This window comes from Athene cunicularia (genome assembly GCF_003259725.1).
Source record: "Athene cunicularia isolate RWA chromosome 3 unlocalized genomic scaffold, athCun1 chr3_part1, whole genome shotgun sequence".
NCBI classification, from domain to species: Eukaryota; Metazoa; Chordata; class Aves; order Strigiformes; family Strigidae; genus Athene; species Athene cunicularia.
The window spans coordinates 101,467,830-101,481,829 of NW_020799097.1; the positions used below are offsets into that span (position 1 = coordinate 101,467,830).

Genomic DNA, 14,000 nt, shown 5'->3' on the forward strand with positions numbered 1-14,000 from the left:
AAAAGCAGCTTAACTGCCACCTAAAACAAAGCCGTGGGTTTTTGTAAGGCTTTCAGGTTAAACATCACCCAAGTGCAACGTAGATGTAAGTGCTAATGACTTTCTGTAGTGTGAACATCAAAATAAGATGTGGAGAGAAACTTTCTGAAATACAGCAGTCAAATACATCCATAGGAATATAAACCCTGTTATTGTTAGGAGATTGAGTAACGTGAGGTTTTAAAACCTCCTCTTAACTGGACATAAGTGTGTCAAAATGGGACCTAATAGTTGTCGTTTGGTATTTAGAGCAGGAAGCCTGCATGGTTGTGGAATACTGTATTCTGATCACTGCTAAGCTTAAAAATGCAGTTTATTTAAAGGGGAGGCTTATTTAACGTTTTTCAAGATCTAATTATAGTTGTCTTTGTGTCAGGCATAGTACTATACATCTTGTATTAAACAAGAATCCTGACAGTATGAGCTGGGCAGTGGAGGAATGGAAAGAAGGCCTCTCCCCCAGAGTCATTCAGAAGATTCATGAGCTGGAAAGTCAAGTAGACAAGCTTAAAAAGGAGCGCCAGCAAAGACAATTCCAGTTAGAGTCTTTGGAAGCAGCTTTGCAAAAACAGAAACAGAAGGTAATGTAGATACTGTGGTCGTTTCCTTAAAATGCCATTCTCCATGCTAAAGACAATTATAAAGATTTATTATCTGGTTGTTGTTAGGGGGTTGGTCAGTGTTTTGTTTCTTACCACTCCCTGACTGAGAAGGTCGCACAGAAATATAAAGTTCTTATCTTCATCTTCCTTCATACTCATTTTCTTTCTGTTTAGTTCTCATTGACTGTCAGTAGAATTCCTGCCTTCTATCCATGTTTGGCATGATTGTCCATCTCCAGGTGTTTACATTTACTTTGAGGCTTTCCTACATCTATTTATGATCAGAAAAAAAAAATTACTGTATTTTTATGCCTATTAAAAATCTTGATAATGATTAGGCCTGTGTTCTACAACAGAGCTGCACAGTTGACAGCTTTTTACTGTTTCACTTTGCCTGCAGATACCTATCATCTTTTACTTAGTTTATGTAATTCTCTGTTTTTTCATGGCAGAGACGCTATTTTGGGATTTGGTTTTCTTTTTTTTAGGACTGTAATTTTACACCTCATCTGACTCTACCCTGTCAGCCCTCTAGCCAGGAAACCAGAGACCCTCTTGGTCAGGGTCCTGCCATGTCTCAGATCAGAAGTGATCCATTTGTTTGAATTTTGTTTTGTAATGTTTGAACACAGCTTAGAGGCAATTTACAAAGGTTGCCTTTTATTCCCTTTAGGCTGCTACAACTTTATAGCAAAACTTAAGACTAGTAGTTTTCTTTGAGTTTATTCCTGTGAGTTTCCAGGTGCTTATTTCAACCACTTAAAGGAACTCCTGTGCTCCTCAGTCAAAAAGAAGGGGTGCGCTCAAATAAGTGTGCTTTAAAACTCTCAGAAGCAGCAGCAGCTAATACTTACTACTTTTAAGTCAAAAGAATAATGTTGTGCAAAGATGTTGCCTGCCCCTTAGAAGCTGGAGCGGAGAAGGACATCTCTACTGCCAGGCTCTATTTCCAATTTCAAAGCATGACTGTTGATAATTATTATGCATTCTTTAGTGAGTCAGAGTATTCTGGTTGCTAAAGTTGATGGGCTGAAAAGAGAAGCGAGATGATCAGTAAAGAATGTGGACTAGTGTGGGTTATTAGTATTTAAGGATTGATGATTTTTTTTATGAGCTTGTATCTAGTCAATAAACAGAAATTGTTAATGTCACTGAGTTGAATTTTAGGCAATGTGGTTTTGTTCACACTCACGAATATTTAAACAGTGTATACATATGAAGCTTTCAGAATTCTGAAATGCTAGGAAGAAAACAGCAGCATGTAAACTTGGTATTAATAATAATTGCACAGAAGTGTAGAGAGGACTTAAGACAATTTTGAAATGGTCTATATTCCACCTAGGTTGAAAATGAAAAAAACGAAGCTGCAACATTAAAAAGAGAGAACCAGAGCTTGATGGAACTGTGTGATAATCTTGAGAAAGCAAAGCAGAAAGTTTCACATGACCTTCAAGTAAAAGAATCTCAAGTCCACATTCAGTCAGGGCAGCTGAATTCCAGCAAGAAAGACATTGAACGACTAGAACAAGAACTGAAAAGGTGAGGACTTGCTGTACGGCTCTAACCTATGTGCAGTGGTTATTTTCTCATGTTTTGCTCATTTAATGTGTCCTTCATGGTCTTTTAGGTTTTTTTAATCTTTTAGATTTTGTGACCAAAATCTCTAAACGTCATCCTGTTTTTATATACACACATGCATATATGGAATTCTACATAAATCTGTGTGTCACTTGAAGCAGTTAGCACCCATAGTTCTTATTTAATTTTTGGGAATTTTGCAGTGCCATGTGAAAAGAGCCATTCATTCTGTGGTGTTTTTTTTTTTTTTTTTTAAACAAAATAAAATTAGCACAACTGAGTTGCTTGGCAAAAGTAAGCTATAGAGAGCTTGGATTTGCAAGGAAAGTACATGGCTGATTCAGTCTGTAAGATCAATTCCACCGATAATACGTGATCACTGGAAGAAGGAGGCACAAACATCTATTGGAGTGGAAGAAAAAGCTGCCAAAAGCAATGGTACTGTGACTGAATCACAGAACCAGTTGCTTTGGTAAAGAAGTGTGTAATCTGTAACAGCTCAACTTTTCTCAGTAATAAGTGTTTACAGTATGTGTGTACTGTCTGTAGAGGTGGAATGCAATTCATACAATAAAAAAATCTGTAATGCAGACACACCTATAAGTCTCTATTTGAGGGTGCTACACAAAGGGAACAGTTGCCCATAGTGGTGTGAATGTTGTCATCTGTTAAACTTGCTCTCATACTAGAGCCACCCTCCATTCTTGAAAAAAAGTGTTTCTGAAAATTTGTATGTGTCATTAAGGCTGAGTATCTTGCCTATGCAATAAACTATTGTGCTAGTACTAGTGATGTAGAACTACTGTTGCAGAGAGGAGGATTCTGTGATACCATTTTTTTTGGTTGGTTTTGGTTTGGTGTTTTTTTCTTATTGTCTGAAGTGTGTCTACTTCCTGTAACTTTTGAAGATTCTGCGTGATCTAGCAGAAGTAAATAAAGAGGAAGCTGTCTTGCTCTTTCTGGTTTCTCCCTCAGCCTATCCTCCACCTGTCCCACCCCAGCTTTGGAAAAACTAAAGGTAGTTCAAGTATTCGACTGCTGTAAGAAGATTCTAAATTTCAACAAAACAATTTCTGCATATAGAAACACCAGCTTTGTGTAAAGAGTTGCTGAGATCCCTCAGAGATGACTAGTGAGATTCAATAGGCTTGATAGATCCACTTGTTTTCTGTATCTGCTGTCACATGTTGGGCCAGAGAGGTTGCGGGCTAAGGATATGTGTTCCATTTATCCATTCCCCAAATAAAGTCCAGTTTACTGAATTTCTCCTTCCCATTATGTTACTTCATGTAGCTGTATACTACAAAAGATCATCAGTTGCTAAGTGTAGTTTGATCTGGGCAATCAGTTTCAGGTTTTTATTTGGTTCTGGTTTGGTCTGTGCTGGTAACTGTTTGCCACTTCATAGCAACTGACAGTCCCCTGGGAGAGGCATTCTTGGTGGTGTGCTGTAAATGGGAGGGGGAAATGGAAAGGGAGGTTGTGGAGTCACTGATGTGATGGGCTGCAGTCTGGAACCACTGTCTGTGCTCTGGGCAGGATGAAAGTTGCCGTGTAACCTCCAAAGTAGTTATCTGGATTCACTGGATGAGCTTGTAATTTACCACGCTCACAAAAGCCCCTGGAAAGGAATCTGCTGTGGTGTTTTAGGTAGCAGTGAAGATGGTACATGTGAAAAATACACTGTCAGGCGGAGGGTATGCCCTTCCATTTTCAGGAGGTATGCATAAGTTTCTCAAAGTGCACAGTACCAGGACAGAATAAAAATAGTATGTTTTCTTACTGTAAAGATGCTTACTGAAGGGTAAGAGTTTTGCCAGTATTTACAATTATTTCGGTGTGTTTAGCTGGACTACAGATTCATACAGTGACATCTTAAGCATTTCTAACTTATTTTTTTTACCTACTTCGGGTTTGTTTGGTTTTGGTTTTTAGCTTTGACTCCTATGTAATTTATTAAATATGTCAAAATTCCAAATAAAATAAATTCTTCATATTTCTGTGTTATAGTACCTAAAAATTTTTAGTGGCTGTATCTTGACTTGATCTTGAAACTAAGTTCTTAATATCATATAATTTACTTGTATATTCCAGACTTTTAAAAATAGATAATTAACCATTTAGTTTCCATTACTGATTTCTGCTGCTGCTTCTTTCCTGAACAGATACAAATGTGAGTTTGAGAGAAGTCAGCAAACATTGATTGCAGGAGAGTTATCATTCAGTGGCACTCCACAGAAAAGTTCTACTACTCCTTTAACACCAGTTCAAAGTCATAACGGTAAATTATTTTTTCTTCCTCTAGCACTGATAGTTAACTGTCAGTTTTCTTGGAAGTTGGAGAAGTATTTCGAACTTGTACTTGAACACTTGTACTGAATTGCCTAGTCCCTATTATATAGCTTATTATGAGTGTCTAATTCTAGCATCATAGGTTCCAAGTTTAAAAATTATTAGTGCAGATTGAACACTTACTGCAAATATTACATCTTTTCAGCACTATGTTGATGGACATGGAATAGTAATAGGAATATCCATCAACAGACTGCAGCAATCTTTTGAATGCCTGTTCCTAGTGTCAGCTTTTCCCTTCATGGAGCGAAGAGCAGATTTCTTCCTTTGTGTACCACGGGTACTTTAACTGATGTTCAGTCAACAGTCACGTGTTATTCTTTGAGAAAATTCTTTTTTATTTAGACTATTATTGTGCATGATAATGTGCACAATTTATGCACTGTATCCATTTCAAAGTATCACTTCTATCTTCAAATTAGTGACATCAAATAATTTAAAAATATTTAAATGAACTGGAAAAGCAAAAGGAAGTTTCTTTAACTGGAAAACTTTTCTGTAGCCAGACACCCTTGTGCTGTCTATACTGAAAAACTTTGATGGATTAGGCATGCTGTTTATATCTTGCTTTGCTGTGAAGAAATGTTGAGTGAGTTTGGTATCTCAGTCTTACTCTGAGGGGAAATCAGCGATACTTTCTTGCACTCTTATTTCTTCTAATTTCTTATGTATCTGAAAAGGTGTATAGTAGTGGCAATGTCAAGCATTCTACTAAGCATGGCAATCCTGAAATGAGGATTAGATTAAAATGGTTTAAATAACTCTATTTTAAATGGTATTGCTGGGGAGGGTTTTCCTTTGAAAGCTGAAATATTAAATTCTTTAAGATCATAGAATATCTCGAATTGGAGGGGACCCATAAGGATTATTAAGTTCAACTCCCTGCTTCACACAGGGCTACCTAAAACTAAGTCATATGACTAAGAGCATCATCCAGATGCTCCTTGAACTCTGACAGACTTAGTGCTATGACCACTTCCCTGGGAAGCCTGTTCCAGGGACTGACCACCCTCTCAGTGAAGAACCTTTCCCTAATGTCCAATCTGAACTTCCCCTGATGCAGCTTCATTCCATTTCCTCGTGTCCCATCACTGGTCACCAGAGAGAGGAGATCAGCATCTCCCGCCTGCTTCTTGAGGAAGCTTTGGTCTGTGATGAGGTCATACCTCAGCCTTCTCTTCTCCAAGCTGAACAAAACAAGTGATGTCAGTTGCTCCTCATAAGTCTTGCCCTTGAGACCTTTCACCATCTTGGTTGCCCTCCTGTGGTCCCACCCTAACAGCTTGATGTTGAGGCACCAAAAACTGCACACAGTACTTGAGGTGGGGCTGCACAGTGCAGTGTAGAGTGGGACAACTGCCTCCCTCAGCTGCTCCCTAGAATGCTACAAAGTATTCTAGTTCTAGAATGTTTGGGGGAGAGTTGTAGAATTATATACAAATTCAAGAAAAAGGAAGCAGGACTTTTGTTTTGGGCTAATATGCTCCTTTTACAGTTTCAGTGGAAGAATTCTAAATAAATTCTTTGTCCAATTCCTATTGCATCTGAAAGGAACTTGAAAAGCTCCAGCCTTATTTTCTGGTCATTTCTTAGTAATATTAATGCTGTTGTGCTGTTGGTAGGAAAACTTTTTTGAAAAAAGTACCTAATCTATATGTATGTGTAGATAAAATGTAACACATCTAACAGGTATTTTTTGTCTATATTACATATATACGCATATTTTGATGGAGATAAAAACCCCTTCTGGCATTAGATCCTTAGTTTTAACAGCTGTGTATTCATTCTAATGTCAAATACCAGGTATCCACCCAGTGCACTTTTGAGGTCCTAAATTGCTGACCATATTGCATATACTGTTGTTTCTTTCTCACAATCTAATACTTCTGATAGCTGTTCATTTTATCATTCCTGTGATAGCAATAGGCTAGGAATGATTACCTATGTACTAAATCAGATTATGATGAAGTATTCATAATGTCTTTGTAGATGCTAAGTTTGAAGAACTAGAAGAAAAATACAAGAAAGAAGTACAAGAAAGAAAAAAGCTAGAATTAGAATTGAGAAACATCCAGATTAAGGTAAGTATGTCTTGAGAAGGATATATGTGATATCTAAGAAAGTAACTACTAAGGAAACTTGGAAAATGTAGTGGAAAACTAGTGAAATATACTGTACATATTGTACATCAATTGGCAAAAAAAAAGATAATCTGTGTGTACTACCATTCAGAAGTAATCTTGGAGAATCCAGAAAAGCTATCATAATTGAATAGCAAAGGAAAGAAGGATATTAAAAATGAGAACACATCCTTCAAAAACTGGAAGACTTGTGCAAGTAAGGACAAGAGAAAACAGTGTCAGTTTTGCTGAGTTAAATATGATAGGATAATAAAATAGCCTTGAAATGATTATGAGAACTTGCCTAGCAAATAAAAACTAGTAAATTTTTCAAACACAAAAGTATTAGGGACTGCATTAGAGAATCTCTGAGGCCAATAGGTGTGAAAGCCCTCAAGAAAAAAAGGGCCATTGCAGAGAAACTGAAATATTTTTTTTAATTTGGTATCTACTATCTCAAGGCTTAGAAAGTTTTCTGTATCAGAGCTTTTCTTAATTGGAGTTGAATCCGTGGCACAGGCTCAAATTGAAAAGTCAGTAGTCTTAAAATAGATTGATAAAATGAATAGTAATTAAAAAATCACCAGATAAAGATAATATTTACCCATGAATTGATAGGGCACTTCAGTGTGGGACCGCTAAATCACTGTGATGTGCAACAACCCCCAGCAGCGCTACAGGCTTGGGGAGGAGTGGCTGGAGAGCTGCCAGTCAGAGAGGGACCTGGGGTGCTGATTGACAGCCGGCTGAACAGGAGCCAGCAGTGTGCCCAGGTGGCCAAGAAGGCCAATGGCATCCTGGCTTGTGTCAGCAATAGCGTGGCCAGCAGGGACAGGGAAGGGATCTTACCCCTGTACTCGGCACTGGTGAGGCTGCCCCTCGATTCCTGTGTTCAGTTTTGGGCCCCTCACTACAAAAAGGACATTGAATGACTCGAGCGTGTCCAGAGAAGGGCAACGAAGCTGGTGCAGGGTCTGGAGCACAGGTCATACGGGGAGCGGCTGAGGGAACTGGGGGTGTTTAGTCTGGAGAAGAGGAGGCTGAGGGGAGACCTCATCGCCCTCTACAGCTCCCTGAAAGGAGGTTGCAGAGAGCTGGGGATGACTCTCTTTAACCAAGTAATAAGCGATAGGACAAGAGTGAATGGCCTCACGTTGCACCAGGGAAGGTTTAGACTAGATGTCAGTAGTATTTCTTTATAGAACAGGCTGTTAGGTGTTGGAATGGGCTGCCTGGGGAGGTGGTGGAGTCCCCATCCCTGGAGTTGTTTAAGAGTTGACATAGCACTGAGGGATATGGTGTAGTTGGGAGCTGTCAGTGTTAGGTTAATGGTTGGACTGGATGATCTTCAAGGTCTTTTCCAACCTAGACGATTCTGTGAACTTGTCACTTTCCAGTGTCAAGAGAAGAATGAAATAAGGATGATGACATTTTTTTAAAAAAAGCTTACAGTGCTGATTCCTCTAAACGTGGTTTTGTCAGGCCAACTTTTTGTCCTGGGCAAATTGTTAGAAACTTAAAGCAATGCAGTTATTGATGCAGATGTAGGTATGGTATATGAAGAACAGATGAACTATTTATTTGTAAAGGGAGATCATGCCTCACATTTTCAGAGATTTGTTTATTTGAAGAACAAATTAGAGTATGTGTGAGTTAAGTGTGACTCAGTATAATATCATTGGATATCCACAAACCACTAAAAAACAAACCAGTTTTGTTAAGGAGGAGTTCTTGTTAATTTAAAGGTCAAGATTGAGGGCAATGGCAATAAATGGTCAGTTTTTACAGCTAGGGAATGATAACTGTGGAGCATGAAAAGGATTGGTAAAGAGAACTCTGCTACTCAGCATATTCATTAGTGATCTGAAAAAGAGTTTAATAATATGATTGAAGACCACACAGTATTTTGTAATACTAGATAAATGCAATAATTAAGATGGTAAATTAAATTAGCTTTTTTTTGTTTTACACTGAACTAATGCATCTGGAAAACATAATCTGAACAATGCATACCTGGTACATTCAGGCTCCAAATTTCATGAAATGATTCCAGGAAGCAGTTCAGTAATTATTGTGGCTAGTTGTCTGCTAACTTCAATGTTGTGTTCAGCAATGATGAAAAAGATTTTATTTTTTTTTTACAAAATAATTAAGAACTAATGAGAAAATATTCCTTGCCCATATATAGCCAACTGACTCACATCTTGAATATTCCTTGCAAATTCTGTTCATCCCATCTGCAAACAGATATGGTAGAAGTGGATGGCACAAAGATAAGTGAGGATCAAGAGAGGGAACAGGGAATGGTAATTTTTCTATTGTTCATAAGGTATGCTTACAGTACCAGCTCTGCAGTCTCAGAACAAAAACTGTTTTATTACACTGTACTGTGTTAAGAGGCAGAACTCTTTGTCACAGAGCATTGTAAAAAGGCCAAAATGCAAACAAATTCAAAGGAGAAAGTACATGTAAAAGATTTCACTAAAAGTGATTATTAATTCCCCTTAATTTCCTGGATTCAAACTTCTGTTTTGGAAACTCTGTAAATTTAAATGGCATATAAGGGGAATAATTACTATGTGCATAATTAAGTTTTTATGCTCTTTATTTATAAACAGGTTTCTTTACAGGATTGGACAAAGCATTCTGGACTACATAGATTTCTGGTCTTAGCACGGCTGTTCCTGCATATGTTCTCTAGTTGGACTAGGAAGTCACAATGGCTATTACCTGGTTTAGGGCTTGAGTTTTTTAAAAAAATGAATTCAAATGAGAGGCATTTGAAAATCTATTTAAAAAATACAATGGGAGCTTTATTGTTCAAGGGTTGTTTTTTCACTTAAGGAGAAAAAAAACTAGTATTTTGTCTCTGTTTAATTTTTCTGTAGGAACAGGCTGAAAACTGGTACCTGGCATATTTTATTATTGCAATTTGGGGGTATTCTGCGTGCATAAGTTTAAATAAATCAGTCTTTTCTGAATCTAGAAAAAAAAAAAGGGTCCAGAAAAAAAAAAGGGTCACGTATCAGATATGTATAGTCTAGACTTCTATATTTCTTGCAGCTTACTTGTGTCAGCAGTTGCCTGTAAAAATGTAAATGATTTTTAAAAAGGTAAATGATGGGATCTCTCTCAAAAAAGACAAAAAAATCTGTGTATGTTACTTATAAAGATACACAGATTGAGCTACTTTTTGGAGATCCTGGTTTGTGTTTATAAGTATCAGCTATTCTTGGATACTTGGGCTAAAGTTATTTAATTTATCTAGTATAAAAACCAAATATATAAATTGGTAGTTTGCACTGGGGGATGATGTAATGTTATAAAAATGTGAAATGACCATGACCTATTATCTACTTAATGAAGTAATTATTTTGTTATATGTTGGATATGGAGCTGTATAAAGGTAGATCTCTTTTTTTTTTTCTTGGACACAGATAATAAATCAGCCTCATCCTCAAAGCTGCTTGAGTCACAGGGAGATTGCTCGGCATCAGGCTTCCTCATCTGTGTTTTCATGGCAACAAGAAAAGACACCATCTAGAAATCAAGAAACACCTGCAAGGGGAAGTTCTACAACATCCTCTTTTCCATGGGAAAAAGAAGCAAATTCTAGTATAATATCGGAGAAGAATGAGTTTGACAACAGCTTTGCTGAGCATTGTAATTCTTCATTAATGATCCAGCTAAGAGCACAGAACCAAGGTATCTGATACATTTCTTTAAAACCCAGAGGCAGTCTCCTATATAGTTTCATGAAAGCTGGTGGGTGGATAGAAGAGAGGTATTGAAATTAGTGCTTTAGTGAGGAAAAGAGAAAGATACCTGTTGTTGCCTTTGGCAGCTAGCCCAGGTGGCTGCTGGTGTGTGTATTTTCAATGATCAACTGGTACATAGAGATTAAATACAAGCTGTGGTATCTTTTACATAATGGGTGTGAGAGTTAGAAGGGAAGAGTTTCTATTTTAGGAGTGGGTAGGAGACATCATATAAAAGGAAAATGGCTTTCTCCAATAATTGCATTGCTTATGGAACAATTCTCTTAAAACAGAGTTAAACTCTTTAGGATTTCATTACATCTCACTGTTAAATTCAATTATATTGGTTTCTTAATTTTTTTGACTCTTGAGGTTTATGGCTGAGCAATACTTGTGTTAAAAATTCGTTGATTGAACATGCTTAATGCATAACTGAGTTGGTCCATAATGGGTGTTCCTGGAAGCAGAGAATGAAGTATGATGTGAAAAGTACAATGAAAAAGCAAGATAGGATCTTATATATACTGACATGAAGAAATACTCATTCCTGATATCAGATAGTGAGAAGTGAGCAAATAGTAGGTTTCTTGTGGATTTAGTGAACATTTACTTAAACCTACTATTTGGATCAGCTTTTCCACTAACTGTCTCTTGTAGAAATGTTTTACAAGTTCCTGTACTCTCCAAACTGTTTATTCAAATACATATATGTTAAACATCAATCTAGGCAGCATTTTCAACTTGGAAGCCATATAAATTCAGCAGCAGAAAGACAGGGGTATTTTTAATAAAAAGAATTACTAGATAATAGTAATTCTGGGTAACACTCCCTATAGCTGACTAATGATTTCTACTGCAAAATTATGTTGTGATTTTTGGAAGGTAAAGTCTTGCTGATATATTGTGACAAGATTGGTTGGTTTTGCTCTATATTATGTTGCTTTGGGACAGGAAGAAAGATTAAAATATAAAATACTGTATTTACAGATGCCCAGTAGCTGAAAAGCCTCTTGGCTTGGAAGCAGAGGCTCACAGTTTTCCCAAACAAATGTTTGTAGTGGATCTCTTTCCTTTTAATAATAATAATACTAATAAATTAAAATAGATATGTCGAGTGACATATTTCTGTGTGTTTAAAAACAACACAAAAAACCCAAACCATCAGAGGAACAAACGGTCTTTACCTTTGCAGCATTTGTGCCTGACCTCGCATTTTGCTGTGTTCTCATATATTGAGAAGTGGAAATCATTGATTTAGTTAGCTGTCTTTTGGTCTTGATAGTTTTAGTCATTGATGCAGTAGTAGAAGAGACTTGAAATTTTTGTTTTAGCTTGATGAACGTTTTATAGTGTGTCTGCCTGTGTGAGGAACTTGGGTGTTATCAACCATACTAAATATTTTAGAATGTGTAGACACTTGGAAGTTTGAGTACCTGGAGGGTGTACCTTTCGAAGCTGAAAGTATCCTTAATCTTTACTGTTTTTAAAATTCAGAATTAAATTCCACTGTTAAAGACCTAGAACAACAACTGCAAACTCAAGAGAAAGTGATGAAATCCTATATGAATAAACATCAAGAGACTGAACTGCAGCTGGACAGAATGAGGTTGGAATTAACAGAGAAGGATAAAGTTCTGAACAAAACCAGAGATAAACTGACTCACCTGAGAACTCAATTTGATCAAGCTACTGCACAGGTAAAATGTGTTGCATCACACTACTTCTGAGTGTCCTTACAATTCATTCCTAGTATTAATCTGTGGCAGTTTTCAGCCATTTTTGTAAGAACCAAGGTTCTCATATAAGTTTCTTGAGCATTTGCTGAGCATCAAGTTTTGAGAAGTATATGTTCATTTGGTATGTACTGTCTGTAAAAATGCAAATACTCGTAAGCAGTCACCCATTTTCTGGAAGGTTCTTACACCACCTGAAGAAATATTTTCCATACCCGGGCAAGATTGACTGGAATTGTGAAAAATATTTTCTGAGCAAGTTGCATAGAGCAACAATGACATCTGGTGGCAAGTTCTGGCCCTAAATAGACTGCCATGCAACTTTGGCTAAAAATTAGTATCTGTTGCCTATACTACATAATGTTGTGGGGACATAGTTTTTGGACTGTAAATTGCTTGTGTAAAATAAAATCTAGGTTAAAATGCCATGCAAGATTAAGAATGTACATAGTTTCTAAATAGGATTTCATGACCTAATCATAAGGAGTTTGGATTTATAGTGGAAAACTGTTAGGATAGTACAATTTGCTTAGTCAAGAATTTACAGAGTGTATTTAAATGCATACATATAAAAATGGGAAATAGTTCAGATTTTTGCTCATAATCATGCAAAGAAGAGAGTGCCAGTGGTTAAAATTGTTTAATTCAAACTGCAGATGGTAAAAAGTAAGTTTTCTCTTTTTTTTCTTGTTTAATGAAGCTGCATTACCTTCCTAAAGTCCTTCACAGTATTTGACAAAGTTGAAAGTCATAATTCCTTGATTCTTCATATTTCCCTGTATGTTTTTAGCTTTTTTTCTGCTGCTTTGATTCATCTACAGGTAGGAAAAAAAAAGATGCTTCTGTGTGTATTTTCTCAGGGTATAGTAATGGTTACCCATCTTTGTCATCAAGTCTCTACATGGTACTTAAGTATATTGGAAAACTGCTGTTTCCTACAACTCCTGTGTTGGTCCTTAAACCTTTGCACATTGAGGTTTAATCAGTCTGTCTCTTGAGAGAGGCAGCATCATTCAGCTATTGCTAGCTCTGTGAGGAACTAATTTTGGGGAAGTCTTGACTTGGGAGTAAGGTAAAATTTTCTTAATACAGTCCATTGACTGAATAAAGGCACTGTCATCACGGTGAATTTGTGGGAAGACAGCTGACCCAACCTAACAGCTCAATTCCTCTGTAAAAGTCTTTCTTTTAATTTAATTTGATTCCCCAAATTATTTGATTCAACTTCCTAAATGATTAGAACATTACATATTTAATTTTGCCTTGTTAATTTTCTATGGGTTTGAGCGCTGAATTGTTTCACTAAGGAATCAAAGGGGCATTAAATCTAGCACAAGGGAAGGGGTGAGGTTATATAGCTAGGAACACGCCTGGGGAAGGACAAAGAGGAGTAGGACTAAGTGGACACATTTGAATTGAGGTGCAGCCCATCCTTAAGGTGCAGCGCAGCATCTTGTCTCCGAAGGTTCCTTTGGTCCTGCCATCTGGAGGTTGCTCCTTTCTATTTTGTTTCTTCTTTCTTGCACTGGAACTTGATCTCTGTCTGCCCTGCAGGCTTTGGATGTAGAACTGCATTGAGATTCTGGGTTTTAGTTTTCTGCTTTGTACCCTGAATTTAATTTAGGCACACCCCTTGTGTGCTTCTCTGTCACTAGTGCTATTCACAGACCTCGACCATAGCACCTCCTCTGTGCTATCAAGTGTATTCACATCTTGTGAGGTCTGCAGCCTTTCTGCAGGCAAGTTCACATGTGATCTTAGAGGAGCTCATGATCCCTGCAGTCTGTGCTGAATAACCAGACATCCCAATATTACTAC

The 14,000-nt window shown here is 37.2% G+C and overlaps 1 protein-coding gene across 1 annotated transcript in view; it reads left to right on the top strand.

The window, feature by feature from the left end:
- Positions 1-437: 437 nt before the first annotated feature.
- The window catches only part of CENPF (centromere protein F), a 43,592-nt gene continuing 30,029 nt past the window's right edge, over positions 438-14,000 (top strand). The window contains exons 1-6 of the mRNA XM_026846395.1: positions 438-620; positions 1,984-2,180; positions 4,385-4,500; positions 6,561-6,652; positions 10,129-10,396; positions 11,944-12,146. Of these exons, the coding sequence (XP_026702196.1) occupies positions 459-620; positions 1,984-2,180; positions 4,385-4,500; positions 6,561-6,652; positions 10,129-10,396; positions 11,944-12,146 (1,038 nt within the window). The 5' untranslated portion in view covers positions 438-458. The remainder of the gene's footprint in view (positions 621-1,983; positions 2,181-4,384; positions 4,501-6,560; positions 6,653-10,128; positions 10,397-11,943; positions 12,147-14,000) is intronic.